Source organism: Mus pahari, chromosome 4 (genome assembly GCF_900095145.1).
Source record: "Mus pahari chromosome 4, PAHARI_EIJ_v1.1, whole genome shotgun sequence".
In the NCBI taxonomy this organism is placed as follows: Eukaryota; Metazoa; Chordata; class Mammalia; order Rodentia; family Muridae; genus Mus; species Mus pahari.
In genome coordinates this window covers 23,464,556-23,478,962 of record NC_034593.1, presented here as the reverse complement: position 1 = coordinate 23,478,962, position 14,407 = coordinate 23,464,556, and the positions used below count along the sequence as shown (strand labels likewise).

At 41.1% G+C, this 14,407-nt stretch overlaps 1 protein-coding gene across 3 annotated transcripts in view; it reads right to left on the bottom strand.

The window, feature by feature from the left end:
* Window positions 1–3,743: 3,743 nt before the first annotated feature.
* Tnik (TRAF2 and NCK interacting kinase) overlaps window positions 3,744–14,407 on the bottom strand; it is a 400,191-nt gene continuing 389,527 nt past the window's right edge. For 2 of the 3 annotated variants that reach the window (XM_021195419.1, XM_021195420.1), the window contains 5 exons: window positions 12,541–12,641; window positions 10,302–10,451; window positions 8,492–8,651; window positions 8,074–8,213; window positions 3,744–6,417 (listed from right to left, as the gene is read on the bottom strand). In XM_021195419.1, the coding sequence (XP_021051078.1) occupies window positions 6,334–6,417; window positions 8,074–8,213; window positions 8,492–8,651; window positions 10,302–10,451; window positions 12,541–12,641 (635 nt within the window). In that variant the 3' untranslated portion in view covers window positions 3,744–6,333. The other variant, XM_021195418.2, reaches the window with a different exon arrangement.

Here is a 14,407-nt window from a genome sequence, read left to right as displayed (position 1 = left end):
TGTTTTGTTTTGTTTTTTTTTGGGGGGGGGAGGCAGGACACAGCACATATCCAAATGAAGATACATAATATGGAATTAGGCCTGTGACTCCAGCATTCAGGAAAAAGGCTGGGGTAGGAGATGAAGATGTGTCTTATGCCATTGTATAGATGGTTTCTAAGGCTCAACATTGAAGAAATCACCTAGAAAAGGGATATCCAGCACCAGCTACTAGCACATGCCAACAAACAGGGAAATTCAAGGCATAGGAACTATTTCAAGAAGCAGTTCTTCACTGTGTCAAAGATTGAAGATTAGCAGCATGCAACCAAAGCTGGTTGCTGCACTGGGCAGGGAGGCAGTTAGTTATGCCATTAGTTAAGTCACCATTCTGGGGATGAAAGACCAAGTTTAAATGTTTCTAAAGAACAAGGAAAGAAAGAAAGAAATGTAGTTAGTGAGTAGACACAGTTCCTCTGGGTTAGTTTTTCTTTGAAGGGAAGCAAACCAATAGATGGAAATGAAATGGGGTACTAAGGCCTAGGGGAGGGTTATAACACAGGACATGGGTGAAATCCTCCATAGAATGAGAGACATTAGTGATACAAAAGGGAAGGATTATGGGTGAAGCAATGGCCTTTGCTTGGAAAGGATGTATAAGACACAGGAGCCAATGGGAGGAATTTCCCACTATGGCTTTAGGAACTTCTATTGTCATCGATAATAAGTTTCACCAGAAAGATTTAAACAAAACGAGAAGCCAGAGTAATTGTAGGTGTGTCTAAATGAGTACTAAAATCATCAAGCATTCAGAAGGGTAGTGCTGGAAAAGTCAGGGGCCAAGGGCTGAATACACAAGCAACACGAAAGAGTGACTGAAGGGGACCAGAGACTTTCTTGGTGGATGAAAGAGAAGTGGCTCTTAGGGAGAGGAAGGAGGACTTGTGACCTAGAAACAGCAATGAGGAATTATCATGTGTCTGTCCCTGTTAGCACTTCATAACACATATTCCCTCTGTATGATATGCATGGCACATCTCAGGTTATGGATCTACGTACTCTTCTGCTTAGAGCTTTCCAAAGTCTTCCCAACTGCAGATAAATATCTGTAGAAAGTACTTGAAGAACTGTGGTGTAAGTGAAGGAAAAAGCATACTTAAAGATAAAAAATTTCAAACTGGAAGATCTGCCGGTACAGCTATATCCAGTTTTGCCAGATTTTTGACCATTCAAAAAATTTTTTGAAAACTAGAGGTTTAAAAAATATAAGCAATCATAGGCACAGCAAAAGAATACTTTCCCCTTCTAGTATTATAGATTTGCCACCACTCTACAGTTACATTAGTATCATACAACAGCTAAAATGTCAAAAAGGAAAGAAGCTTTAAAACATGCAGTTTAGGGCCCTCTCCATCCCCTCACTGCTGCTACCAGACACGTGAACTTCTGACTTAGGGAAATGCCTCAGGTCCCTTAAACAGACTACAGTAGGTACTGCTATGCTTTAACCTGGGAGAAGGGATATGTGAAGGCGCAATTGAGATGGGAATAGTTGCTAGGACTGATGGTAGTCCATGGTTGGGAATGAATACATGCCTTCCCGTTGGCATTCATGAGTCCTCTGTTCCACAGAGCAATTTGCTATTGATAAGAAAGAAATCATCAAAAGCAAACTCATGCCGAGTGACCGAGTGAATGCAAAGTTGATTGCACACAGTCAGAAGTGGAGGAACACTCAGGGTAGTTTTTATTTTCAACTGTATTTTCTAGATGGATGTTCAGTGGGATTTTGATGTGACTTAAAACAGTACAAGCCTTATTCAGAGAGCTTTTGCTTAAACACATCTGGGGAGATCTTTGTTGGTCCGTATGGTGGGCCTTCATGTTCTGGCATATGCCAGTGGAATAAAGTTCACAGCACAGGTCATGATTTTAGACTGTTTAATGCTGTGCAGATTGTTGATGCTCACAACTGTCCATGGAGAAATTTCCAGAACAATGACACAGTATGGAAATAAAGACAACACTAGAAAATAGTTCCCCAAGATAGATGTATGGGTTGTCAGCTGGGGAACTACAAACTGTGAAGCACTTCTATTCATTGTTTGGCTCTGGAAAGGAGACCATTCTATAGTTGACTGTGTGAGGCTCATGGGAGGACAGCTCATTTTAGGGTCCCTATTACTGCTGTTGTGCGCAAGACCAAATCCAATGGCATGCATGTGAAACTATATCAGGGAATAACTTAATAGACTTTAGAGGTTAAATTTTGTATTATAACTATGTAGTCTTGGAAGTTCTTGACTTGTGACGTGGTTCGTACATGTTCTTTGAGACATTTAGTTTTAAATTTTCAGGAATGAACTAAAAGGTAATCAATCATTTCCAACTGTTGAGAATGTCATAACATAGCACCAGAAAGACTCTGGGGTATGTGATGCCTGCTAGATAGTCTCATGCTTTCCTGGAACAAATTAAGATCAAGTTTCATCGACACCTATATCTTCTTTTATAACAACAATGCAGCACACATATACTGTAGAGCAGTCAGCACAAAGGCAGAGGCATCTCTTCATGCAGACTTTCCAAGACAACACACACAGAACACTGGCATGGTTTAGGAATACAGTGACAGGAACTTGTACACGCAGCGGCAAGGAAAGCAGTTTTTAAAGAGAACTTTATGGACTGTGAAGTCAGACTTTGGCCCTTCTTTGTCAATGGATGAAGCCCCTAATGGCTCAGGCCTGAGTATCACACACCTCTTTTTACTCTACTGCACAAGAGGGATAAGAGACACAATCATCAATGCATCATGAGAGCAGACAGAAAACTGTAGTGACAACCAGGAATTACAATGACTTTGAAAAATGTATGCGCGATGCAAGGTCTATTCAGTGTGTATCCCAGAAAACAATGTAGTGTGGTAGTGTTAGAGACATGGAACCCAGTCCAAGTGGTCTCAGAAGAATTTGCCCTGACCTCAATGTATACTATTAAACAAACACAACAATAATAACGACAAAGTCTAGGTCTTGAAGTTTGTTTAAAATTCCCCAAGAAATCACTGAGCTTCATTTAACTAAAGCTATCAGGTTCCATGTGGTGCCTAATTTAAGTTGTTGTTTGTATGGTGTGAGATGGCTATGTATGATCTGCATGGAAATCAGTATGGGGAAGATTCACAGTCCATCCATCTCTATCATTCACTGGATACAGGCATCCAAGCTACAACATATTAGCCAGCACTCATGCACAATGGTCTCTTTCTAGGTTCCAGACCAAAGCTGTATGGGCATGCTCAGTAGGCTTGCTGGATAGTTAGCAATTTTGTGCATTGAGAATGGACAGGTCTATTAAAGCTTAATTGGGTTTGGGGGGTGGGAGCTAGTCTGCCTTGTAGAAAAACAAAAACTTGGCTAATTTCTAGGAAAAAAAAAACTTTTAAAGGGAAAGATCAGAAGAGAAGACACTTTAAATTATAGTAGATAAATAGATCACACCCACCAGAAACAAAAGAAAATCAACCCCAAATTTGGGATCTGCATGAAGAATCACTAGGGCACCTTTCTGATACGTTTTGCATGACCAAGGCCTCATGATGTCAGGATTGAGACCTGTCATAAATATTTATTTCTGAATATAACTGCTTCTAGGAATTCTATAAATGTATTTTCAGGAGCAGAGATTACTGGGGCCCTTTTCAATTTGGTTTGCTGTATGCTCAGTGCAAAATATTTGTACAAAAATATAAAAGGCATGGCTCAATGTTTAACGTCTGTGTTTTATTTTGTTGGCACCAGAAAAAGCTCATGTGATGTTATGTCACTGTACATACTGTAAACAAGACGGCATTAATATGTTTTCTTATGATTTTCTTGTTCCAATGAATCTAGATTTTAAAAAATACATTCACAAACTACCTTATGTTTAAACACAATGATTCCCTTTTATTTCTTAACTGTACCCAAAGTCCCACAATAAAAAAATCATTTAAAGCTGTGTGTTTCAGATGTATCGCTTAGAAATAATGAAACGAAACAAAACATTAAAACAAAGATCAGTTTGCAACATAATTTAAAGAAGCCTCAGGTTCAAAACATCACAGCAGCAATATAAAGAGCTGGTGGCAATCGCATTTGGAGACAAGGCCCAAATCTACATTATTTTTGTCCATATCAGCATCCAATAATGGTAGTTGCTAAATTCAACCCAGAGCTATTGCTGAATTTGTCCCATGGAATTGGTGAGGACAGTGTTTTTTGGCAGCATAACCCCAGCAGTAAAAATGAGAACGGAAGGATTTCATTGCCTTGAGAGCTAGAGGGACCATGATGGGCACATCCCGGTGATCTCTGGAAGACCACCCTGACTATATTTCTGTGTGTTACCTGCTTCAGATAACTACAAACAATAATCACCCATGGAGGTTACAGATTCCCCTAGTCCAGAACTCAGAATATTTCCCTTGCTCATCCCCTTTGGCCAACTACCAGATTAAAAAGGTGCCGTTTTCCTAACGTAAGTTTCGTTCTCATTAATAGTACATCAGCTGCTCGTTTGTTTAGTCAAAATCAGGAGGATCACAATTTTTGTCTTTCTTTTTTGATCCATTTACCGTAATTGTATTCTTTAAAAACAACCCACATTAGGTTTTTGTCATTGGAGATTTTTTTTCCCCCTTCAATTTTTAAAGAACAAATTGGTCAACTACTGTTTTGAAAATGTTCAATACAGCTGAGATTGCCAGGTGAGCTCTCTATATGTCTCCTGGAGATAACACTGCTGTGATGAACAGAGAAACAAAAACAAACAAAACGAGGTAGGTTAAAACAGGAAGCACAGCACAGATACCGTTTCGCAACACCTGGATACCATAGGCGGCCATGCTTATAGCTTTGGGGAAAATCCCAGTCAGTCACATTAAGGTTCAAATCATTCGAGTAAGGATTTCTATAAGGACACAAGTCAACCTGAACTAAATACATACACATCTCTGCACAGATGTTGTTAACAGTATGTTGAGAAGTTTGGAGGAACATAACTTGATTAGAGTCTTAGAATTTTGTCAAAGCCTTGCCTTTAGGTTCCCTAAAATCTGAGCTTTGGGTGCCTGCCGTGTGCGGCAGCCTTGCAAGTCTAGTCCCTTGACCCAGTAAGGACACAGGCAGCTCAGGAACGTTTATTAGTAATTCTTCTCCATCACAGTTTTTATGTTGAGAATGTGGCACCCTTGGGAGGGTTTCCAGAACATGGTTGTCATGTACCCCCAGCTCTGGGAAGGGTCTCAACCAGTCGCAGTCCTAACAAAGTCCAACTGAAGGGACCTCTTACCAAGGAGGCTTTGTGCCTTGAAGAAAGAACATGTGTGTATTTACATAGACATATTAGCTCATTTCTCAGAAGCTCCTTCTGGGTGACCCACCTGTCATCCCATCTTTGCCCTGATCTGTTGCATAATAATTGAGGGACAGTCACATCCCAGAGTCCCTCCCCAGTCACAAGCCCACTCAACTCAATGGCATCACTGTCCCATTCAACACCCTCCATCCTAGAAAGGGCCATATCAAAATATGGCCTGACAGACTCACAAGAGTGGAAGTTGATTTTATTAGATTAAGGCTAATAGTTTAGCCATTTAAAATCTATTTCTCCAGAGAGGAGAAAACCAGCTATTTTGCTTCTCTTTCAAAAATTCATTAGCCAGTAGCAATTAAAAAAAAAAAAGACAAAACAAAACAAAACAAAAATAGCCTCTTGGGTTAGTGAAGGCAAGAAAATTCTTAAATTACCCCACTATGTGGTTATGGCCTTCAGTGCAGGGAGATAGGGTCCATTTATTGCAATGTTTCTCACTACTGGGAGTTGGAACTTTTACAACATACCATATACTTAAAGCTAGCAGGCAGACAGAATTTTAAAAAGACTATGTTCCCAGTATGCATTTCCCCCAATTCTTACAAAGTAAGGTGGTAAAGGGGGAAAAAAAAGTTGAAAAGTTCCAAACCAAAAAGAACTGGAAAGCCAGCATAAACACAGCTTAATCATAAGAGCACACAATATTTGTCTCTATCCCTAACTCCGAAGGGCACAAGGTCCATCTCTGTCCACAGACAATGCAGCATCCTCGGGATCGCTCGCCCAGCCATTCCCGCCACCTCTTTCTCTCCTTCTCAACCAGGCTGCAACACCAAAAAGGACTATATTGGGAGAGACGGAGGGAGAGGAAACGGAGAGAGTGGTATGTTCAACCAGGCCTTCTGATTCTGCCTCTAGACTGGCATACGTCCACATGAGTTATGTTCTTTTACATTAGAAATAACGCCATGAAGATAAGTGCCAAGTGCTCTTCTGTTACCAGTTCATCATGGAATTTCTGTTGAGGGTCATGAAAAACACTTGGCTACTTCCTCCAGATCGCACGGATGCAAAAAATACCTGTTTGAAATTAAAAACAAGTTAGTTCAACTTCATGGGTTTCTGTTTTCCCCCTTCTTTTCTTCAACTGCCAGCCATTTTCTCTCACATGTCCTATCCTCAGTGTGCGTCAGCAAAGTGTCCATGGCCAGTGTTTACCAGTGTCCTATGGGTTAACACTTAGGCTCTCTGCTGATGCTGGCAGATCCCGGGCCAAGGGAGATAATGGTATTAATAAGCAGAAGCACAGTCCATTAGGTCTGAGCCAGTTCAATCATTTTATCAAAGGCCTGGGCGAAGTGAGCAGAATGTAGATGAGTGCTTGCTTGAGCTGAATGTCAGTGAACCACTGCCCCAGGAAAACACTATGTGGGGCTGTGTAATAACCCTTCAGTCAGCCAGTGTCTGTGGTCTGAGGAATGAGTGTGCTGCCAGTGAGAGCCTGTGCTACTTTGTTACCACGGCTTCTGAAGAAGCTTGTGGAATTGCTTGACATTTAGCTAAAGCTACAGGGGGAAACTACAGCTACTCTAAGGGGCCAGGGAATAGAAATAGGGAGAAGAGTGGAGAGCTGCTGAAAAGGTTGCTAGTTATGAGCTCAGGGACTAAACCAGAGGCACTAGTCTGAGAGGATGGGTTGAACCAGGCCTGCTGGGGTAGGTCACTGAGAACGACAGTATGGTTGTTCACACCCAGAACATTTCCTCTCTTAGGATCTAGGGGCTGCAGAAGTGTTGGAGTCTCAACTGTTAAGTGTGGTTTCTGACATACTCTGATCAGACCCCTGGTAACTATCCTCATCTCCCAGAGCTACTGCCCACTAGAACAGACCAGGGTCAAAGAATCCAGATCCATATTACCAGGGTGGGATGAAGAGCAGTCTGGCCCCTGGGGGACTGGGGTGAACATAGAAATGTAAACAGTTCAACCCATCACGTTATCCTCTATGTGGACATGGTTGCTCGGGTGAACATCATCTCAAAGGGTGGGCTCACAAATGTAGATTAGCTATTAAAGACTCCAGATTACTCTCCAGGGAGGCCAAGGCAGAGCATGACCACTTAAGTATACTCCTGTGAGGCAACAGATCATGCTGGACAGACATGGTCACTTTCGTTGGAATGTAACCCCCCACCCCCACCTTGTGACATGTCAGGAGACACATGGCTGAAATGAGACAGGACATGGCAGGAGTAGAGTTTGTGACTATGTTTCTTAGGAATGAGTGACATTGTTTAGAAGTTCATATTTCTACATGTCAGATTTTCTGCACTTAAAGGTGAATATAATATGAAAGCTAGGTCCCAACACTGTCTCTGTGAAAGGTCTAAAAGTGAAGGCATAAGGCTAACCCACTATGAAGTGACTGATGATGGGCTAGCTGCTCTAAGTGCATAGGAGAGTCTACAATGGTTGTCAAGTCACCGGAAGGCCCTCAGGCCACAAAAGTCACCAAGAGTTTACAAGAAAGTTAGAGATGTTTTATGCTGGTTTGGATGCATGAGTCATAGATTCTGAATGTTCACATGAGTCAAACCAAGTAATGTCATTTCAAGATTGTCATTGATCACTGAACACAGATGTGACTTGAGTCAGTATAAAGGAAAATGAAGGTTTCACAGGTACCTGGTGGTCTCTTAAAATGCAAACACTAAAGCAAAGTTGAAACGGATTTACCTTATCATTTCTTTCACATAGAAACTTTAACCTTTGAGCTCGTTTATGCATAAACACTCCATCCAAATGTCCTGTTTCCACTGACCGGATCTCAATAGCTTTCTCGCCCCAGCCCATTATCTGATTGGAATGAATGTAGGCTGTCAAAAGGAATTTCCAAAACTGCATTAAAAACATTAGATGGGCAACAACTCACAGCATTTGTTTACATCTTAACCACAAAAAGGACAAAGGACTTGAGATTAAACAGACAAAGAGAGTCTTACAAGTGTCAGTCACAGACTTTTTTGTTTGTTTGTTTTTGTTTTTTTTGTTTTTGTTTTTTTTTGGTGGACTCAAATGGTTGTTTCACATTTCTTGCCCTTCGTTTCATTTGGGGCGTGTAACTGCTGAAGGAGATAAGGAATGGTTAACCTACCCACAGATGTGGGCATTTCTCCCCATTGGAGCACCACATCCTTAGTGATCCGGCCATAGGTGTTCACATACACCCCTTCATCCTCATAGCAGACAAGCATCTCCATTCCATCTGTTTTAGGCAAGATGACGATAGCATGAGGAGTGATATTGCCCTGAATCTAGAAGACAAAGAGAGGCCAGGGATTATTCTGCTTTAAAACAAGACAACCAGCTTGGCATGGTAGTACATGCCTTTAATCCCAACACTCAGGAGGCAGAGACAGGCAGATCTCTGTGAGTTGGAGGCCAGCCTGGTCTACAAATGGAGTCTAAGACAGCCAGGGTTCTATTACACAGAGAATCCCTGTCTCAAAAAAAAAAAAAAAAAAAAACCACACAAAACAAAACAAGACACTAAGACAACCTCTTGACTTTCATCTTTAAAAATTACAAGTGAAATTTTGTGTTACTTTCACTGTAGAGTTTGAAGTCTACTTTAATTTAATCTCTGCTCTTGCCAAAGGCACCAGGTAAACACAAACACAGTTACTTCATCACGATCCGATGGTTCTTAAGGACAGTGACATTGGGTGCATGGAGAACCTAGAGCACCAATCTTTGGACAATGTGTATACATCATTTCTAGGCCTTAGAGGAGTTCACCATAGAAAGCTTGGTTGCAGATGAGGGAACTACATCTCAGGGTTATATAACTTGATGAAAGCTACACAAGTATTTGGTGATAGACGCAGGCTCTGAGCACATGTTTCTAAGACTGGAATTCCTCAGTTCCTGATGGAAAGACTGCTTCCATATACGGTCTACAAGAAGGCCATTCGTACATCACCCAGAAAATTCACCTGGGAGCTCCAATACCAGAATGATTTCATTAGAGAAAAGTAATAGACCTTACTACTGGTCACACTGCTAACATAAGCATGGATTGATTGGTTCTATGAAAAGGGAGGTGCTCCTCCTCCTCCTGGTTGAAATGGTCACATTATTCTAATACGTGATTGGCACATGGGACCTTGGGGGTTTAAAGACTGTCAGTGGTGCCCCAGCATCTTCGCTATGATGTAAACATGCAAGTAAAAAGCTATCAAATGCAGTATGGATGACAACTGGATGTGTGTAAATGCATCCGAACAGCATGCATAAGGACTGGTCTTTAACATCTCAAAATGCCAATCAGTCATGGACCGGCTTCAGAATATCCCGAGAGTTTGTTAACCTTGGGATTATATTCATGAAACAGAGCTTACTAGTTGTCATCTGTAGCTCTCCCTGGCATTTCTTTCAAAGGTAATGTTTCATGCAATGTGTCAGTATCGCAAATTGAGTATCATATTGTTAATAAGAAGAACTTGAATATTTTGGGCCTTGAGCCAATTAAATGATCACAGCATAGGTAGTTGGAGCTCCATCTTACAGCCGGGAAAGTTAAGGGTTGGAGAAGTCACTCAACATGTCTACTAATAGAAGAAAAGAGATTTTCCCCAAGAATTTAGTGTCTGGCCATTGTATTTATCTTGCATAGAATAAATCAATATTCTTTCAAAAACGGAAACAGGAACTCAGCTATGGTATAACATATGCATATGAAGTCCAAAAAGATAAGATAATACCTTCAATGTGATTTGATTTTTGTGCTACTTAGCTTGAGGGAGCACTTAACACTTGAAGAACATTCTGTCTATTCAGAGATACCTGAAGTTTAGCAACTTTTATAGATTAGCACAATTTCAAATAACAACAGGCACAACCCAATCTCTGTACATGCAGGCTGTCATGCAGAGGCCAAGAGACAGTAGATTCCTCAAACTTACATGGGATGGTATATAGATATCGTAGGAGTTTCCAGAATCAACATCAATTACGTGGAAACCAGTGTGTGAGCCAAATATGACCTTTAACCTTTGACCTTCTTCTACTGTGAGGTCAACGAGCAGAGGCTTATGCTGAAGATCTGCAAAAGACTTTAAAAATTACCTTATTAGTATCCATACCATTTGGTGAGGTTGTCTTATTCCTAAGACTTTCACTTGGCCACTATCTGAAGGAAGTGGCTTTCTTCAGTTGAAAAGCTAGGCAAAAATCACTTTCAGGTCTCTTCAGGTCTGACTCCAGAAGGAAAGCGGCATTGCTTATCTTCTATTCCCCTATTTCCTTTGCTTATCTTTCACAGTAAAAACAGCTTACAGCTGTCAGTTTTGACAGTGTCAAAACTGTGTGTTAAAAGCTTGGGGTCTCGATGCTGCTGCTCTGACCTGGGTATTTCGGGTCTTTGTTCTCTAGAGAGTGTGCAGTGATTATCACACACCCCCTCTCTCATGTGGTATTCATGGTCAACTATGGTTGCCACCTTCCCAAACAGATTGGGAACAGTGCTGTGTTAAATCAATTTTAATGGGAGTGATCTGGGTTTGGTTTTCCTTCCTTGATTGTCAATTTCTGAACTTCGTATGCATTTTGAGGGATAGATTTGGGCAATAAAAAAAGGAGATGTGGAAGTCACATCATACTACTCATAGCTTGTAAATAATAGTCCTCATCTCCAAGGATTTAACTGGAAAGGAAAAGAAGCTCTGGCCAAGTTTACCACAGTTCCGTTTGATTGGATTCAGGGCTAGCTATGAAGTGTTCCTGCTTCTCTACCTTTGCCACGATCCTGTACTTTTATCAGCTCCTGGGCTCTAGGAGAAGACTCGAGAAATCACAGCTGTCCTTAAACACTGCTCTCTCCCCATTTCTTATAGACATTGTCACGGCACAGGAAGTCAATGCCTTTTGTCCTTGTCTTAGGGGACGGTTCCACCTCTGGTCTATGCCATTCTTTCCTGCTCAAGTCCTTGCCTCTGTGCTTTCTCTTCCAGGTAGGGTCTGATCTGTTGAGGGGAGCATTTCGTTGTTGCTGTTGTCTCATGGGCTTTGGCTAGGACCTCAAGAGCAGATGTCAGGATGGGAAGGGGATCTTGATCGAAAAGCTTTTCTGGAGAGAGATTTTGGCAGCAAAGTGTCCCCCCCCCCCGCCGCCATTAACTTTGGGAATCAGCTTTTTGTTTCCATTATAAGCATAATGTAATAAAAAAAAGTCTTTCAGTAAAGTGTGCCTGTGGAGGAGAGCCCATTTCTGTTGATGAGTCTGTCATCCCAAATGGGTCATCTGAACTAAAAGAACAAGATGGGAGCGGAGTGGTACATTCTCTCAGGGTGTTGACAGAATCCCATCGCAGATTTGGCTTTCACATAGCACAGGTATCATGGATGAATAAAGTTCCAAAAGTCAGTTATGGTTACAAAGGTAGGGAAAGCAAGTAAAAAATAGAAAGAAAATGGGAAATAAAATTCACAGTGGATATAGCTAGGCTATGTGACTCTGATTACATTGTTGTGATTCAAAGTAATTTTTTTTTTCAGGCAGTGCGAGCTCCTTTTTTATAATATGGGGTCAATGGGACAAAGCACATCACCATCCCACTCTGGCTGAACCTATGAATACCCAGCCTATCTGTGATGTGTATAGACCAAGGCAAGGCAAACAAACACAAAGGCAATCAGGATGGAAATCCAGAGGAATGATGTCTTTCCCATGACTGACTGCCTTCAGCATTTAACTCAGAGACGGCTTCATGCAATAGGGATAAACAAAAATCCACTGAGCCTTAGAGAGTTTATTCCAAAATGTTTGTGATGATTAGCAGATCTAGACCCCAGGGGCGCTAGAGATCTGCCTTTTGCAGATCAAACATCAGACAATACTTGACTTAAAGTGGCCTTACAACAGAGATTGTTATGTAATGTTGTGTTTGGTACCTTTCCTGCTACCCATTTCAAACGAAATTCCTCTTGAAGTCAACCGTTCATTGACCCCCAGTGGAAGAGGGCAGTCAGGTGTTAATGCGATGAGCTGGGTGGCATTTTTAATACTTACGTCTTTTGAGGTAACACATTTAAGCATTGTTTCTTTTAAATAATATTTTCTATATAATAAAACTAGTATTGGCTTATGTGGAAAACAGAACTCTGGCAGAAACTGAAAATTAAGCATGCAACATCCACACTTACCTTAAATGCCATGAACTTATGGTAAGGTTTAGGGGCCCAGGCATATATCTCTACTGCATTCTTTAAGGCAATCACCAGGAACTTGATGCGTTCATATTTAACTAAGATGGAAAAGAATAGTCAGATTTAGAAACCATGTCAATTTAGTCAAGATGGTTTTTAATTGACGGTATTAATGAATGTAGGTACCTGTCTATAGGTATTCACAGTTGAGGGCATCATTCTTGGAATAGATGACTATTGTTTTTTTTTTTTTTTTATTTTGGTTTTGTTTTTGCACACAAATTTAACTGACTTTAGTGTACCCTGTTAATATAATACTAGAATTTTTAGGTTTATATTAAAGGATTTTTTCTTTATCTAAAGATATATATGGATATTCACTCTGATAAGGACCTCCATCATCTTTTTAAGAATTTTTTTTATTGGATATTTTATTTATGTACATTTCAAATGTTATCCCCTTTCCCAGTTTCCCCTCTGGAAACTCCCTACCCCTTCCCCCTCTCCATGCTTCTATGAGGGTGTTTCCCCCCCCCCATCCATCCACTCCCACCTCCCCACTCTGACATTCCCCTACTCTGAGGCATTGAGCCTTCACAGGACCAAGGGGCTCTTCTCCCATTGATGTCAACAAAGCAATCCTCTGCTATATATGTAGCTGGAGCTGTGGGTTCCTCCATGTGTACTCTTTCATGGTTTAGGCCATGGGAGCTGTGGGGGCTCTGGTTGGTTGATATTGTTGTTCTTCCTATGGGGTTGGAAACCCCTTCAGCTCCTTTAGTCCTTTCTCTAACTCTTCCATTGGGAACCCTGTGCTCAGTCCAATGATTGGCTGTAAGCATGCGTCTCTGTATTTGTCAGGCTCTGGCAGAGCCTCTCAGGAGACAGCTATATCAGGCTCCTGTCAGCAAGCAGTTCTTGGCATCTATAATAGTGTCTGGATTTGATTTCTGTATATGAGATGGATCCCCAGGTGGGGCAGTCTCTGGATGGCCTTTCCTTCAGTCTCTGCTCCACACTTTGTCTCTGTGTTTCCTCCCATGAGTTTTTTGTTCCCCCTTCTAAGAAGGACCAAAGCATCCATACTTTGGTCTTACTTTTTCTTGAACTTCATGTGGTCTGTGAATTGTTTCTTGGTTATTTCAAGCTTTTGGGCTAATATCCACTTATCAGTGAGTACATACCATGTGTGTTCTTTTGTGACTGGGTTACCTCACTCAGGATGATATACTTTCTAGGTCCATCCTTTTGCCTAAGAATTTTATGAAGTCATTGTTTGTAATAGTTGAGTAGTAATCCATTTTGTAAATGTACCACATTTTCTATATCCATTCCTCTGTTGAAAGACATCTGGATTCTTTCCAACTTCTGGCTATTATAAATAAGTCTGCTATGAACACAGTGGAGCATGTGTCCTTGTTCTAGATACACTGACACTAATAGAAAAGAAAGTGGGGAAGAACCTTGAACACATGGGGACAGGGGAAAATTTCCTGAACTGAACACCAATGGTTTATCCTCTAAGATCAACAATAGACAAATGGGACCTCATAAAACTGCAAAGCTTCTGTAAGGCAAAGGACACTGTCAATAAGACAAAAAGGCAACCAACAGATTGGGAAAAGATCTTTACCAATCCTACATCCGATAGAGGGCTAATATCCAATATATAAAAAAACTCAAGAAGTTGGACTCCAGAAAACCAAATAGCCCTATTAAAAATGGGGTACAGAGCTAAACAAAGAATTCCCAGCTGAGGAATACCCAATGGCTGAGAAGCACCTTAAAGAAGTGTTCAACATCCTTAATCATCAGGGAAATACAAATCAAAACAACCTGAGATTCCACCTCACACCAGTCAGAA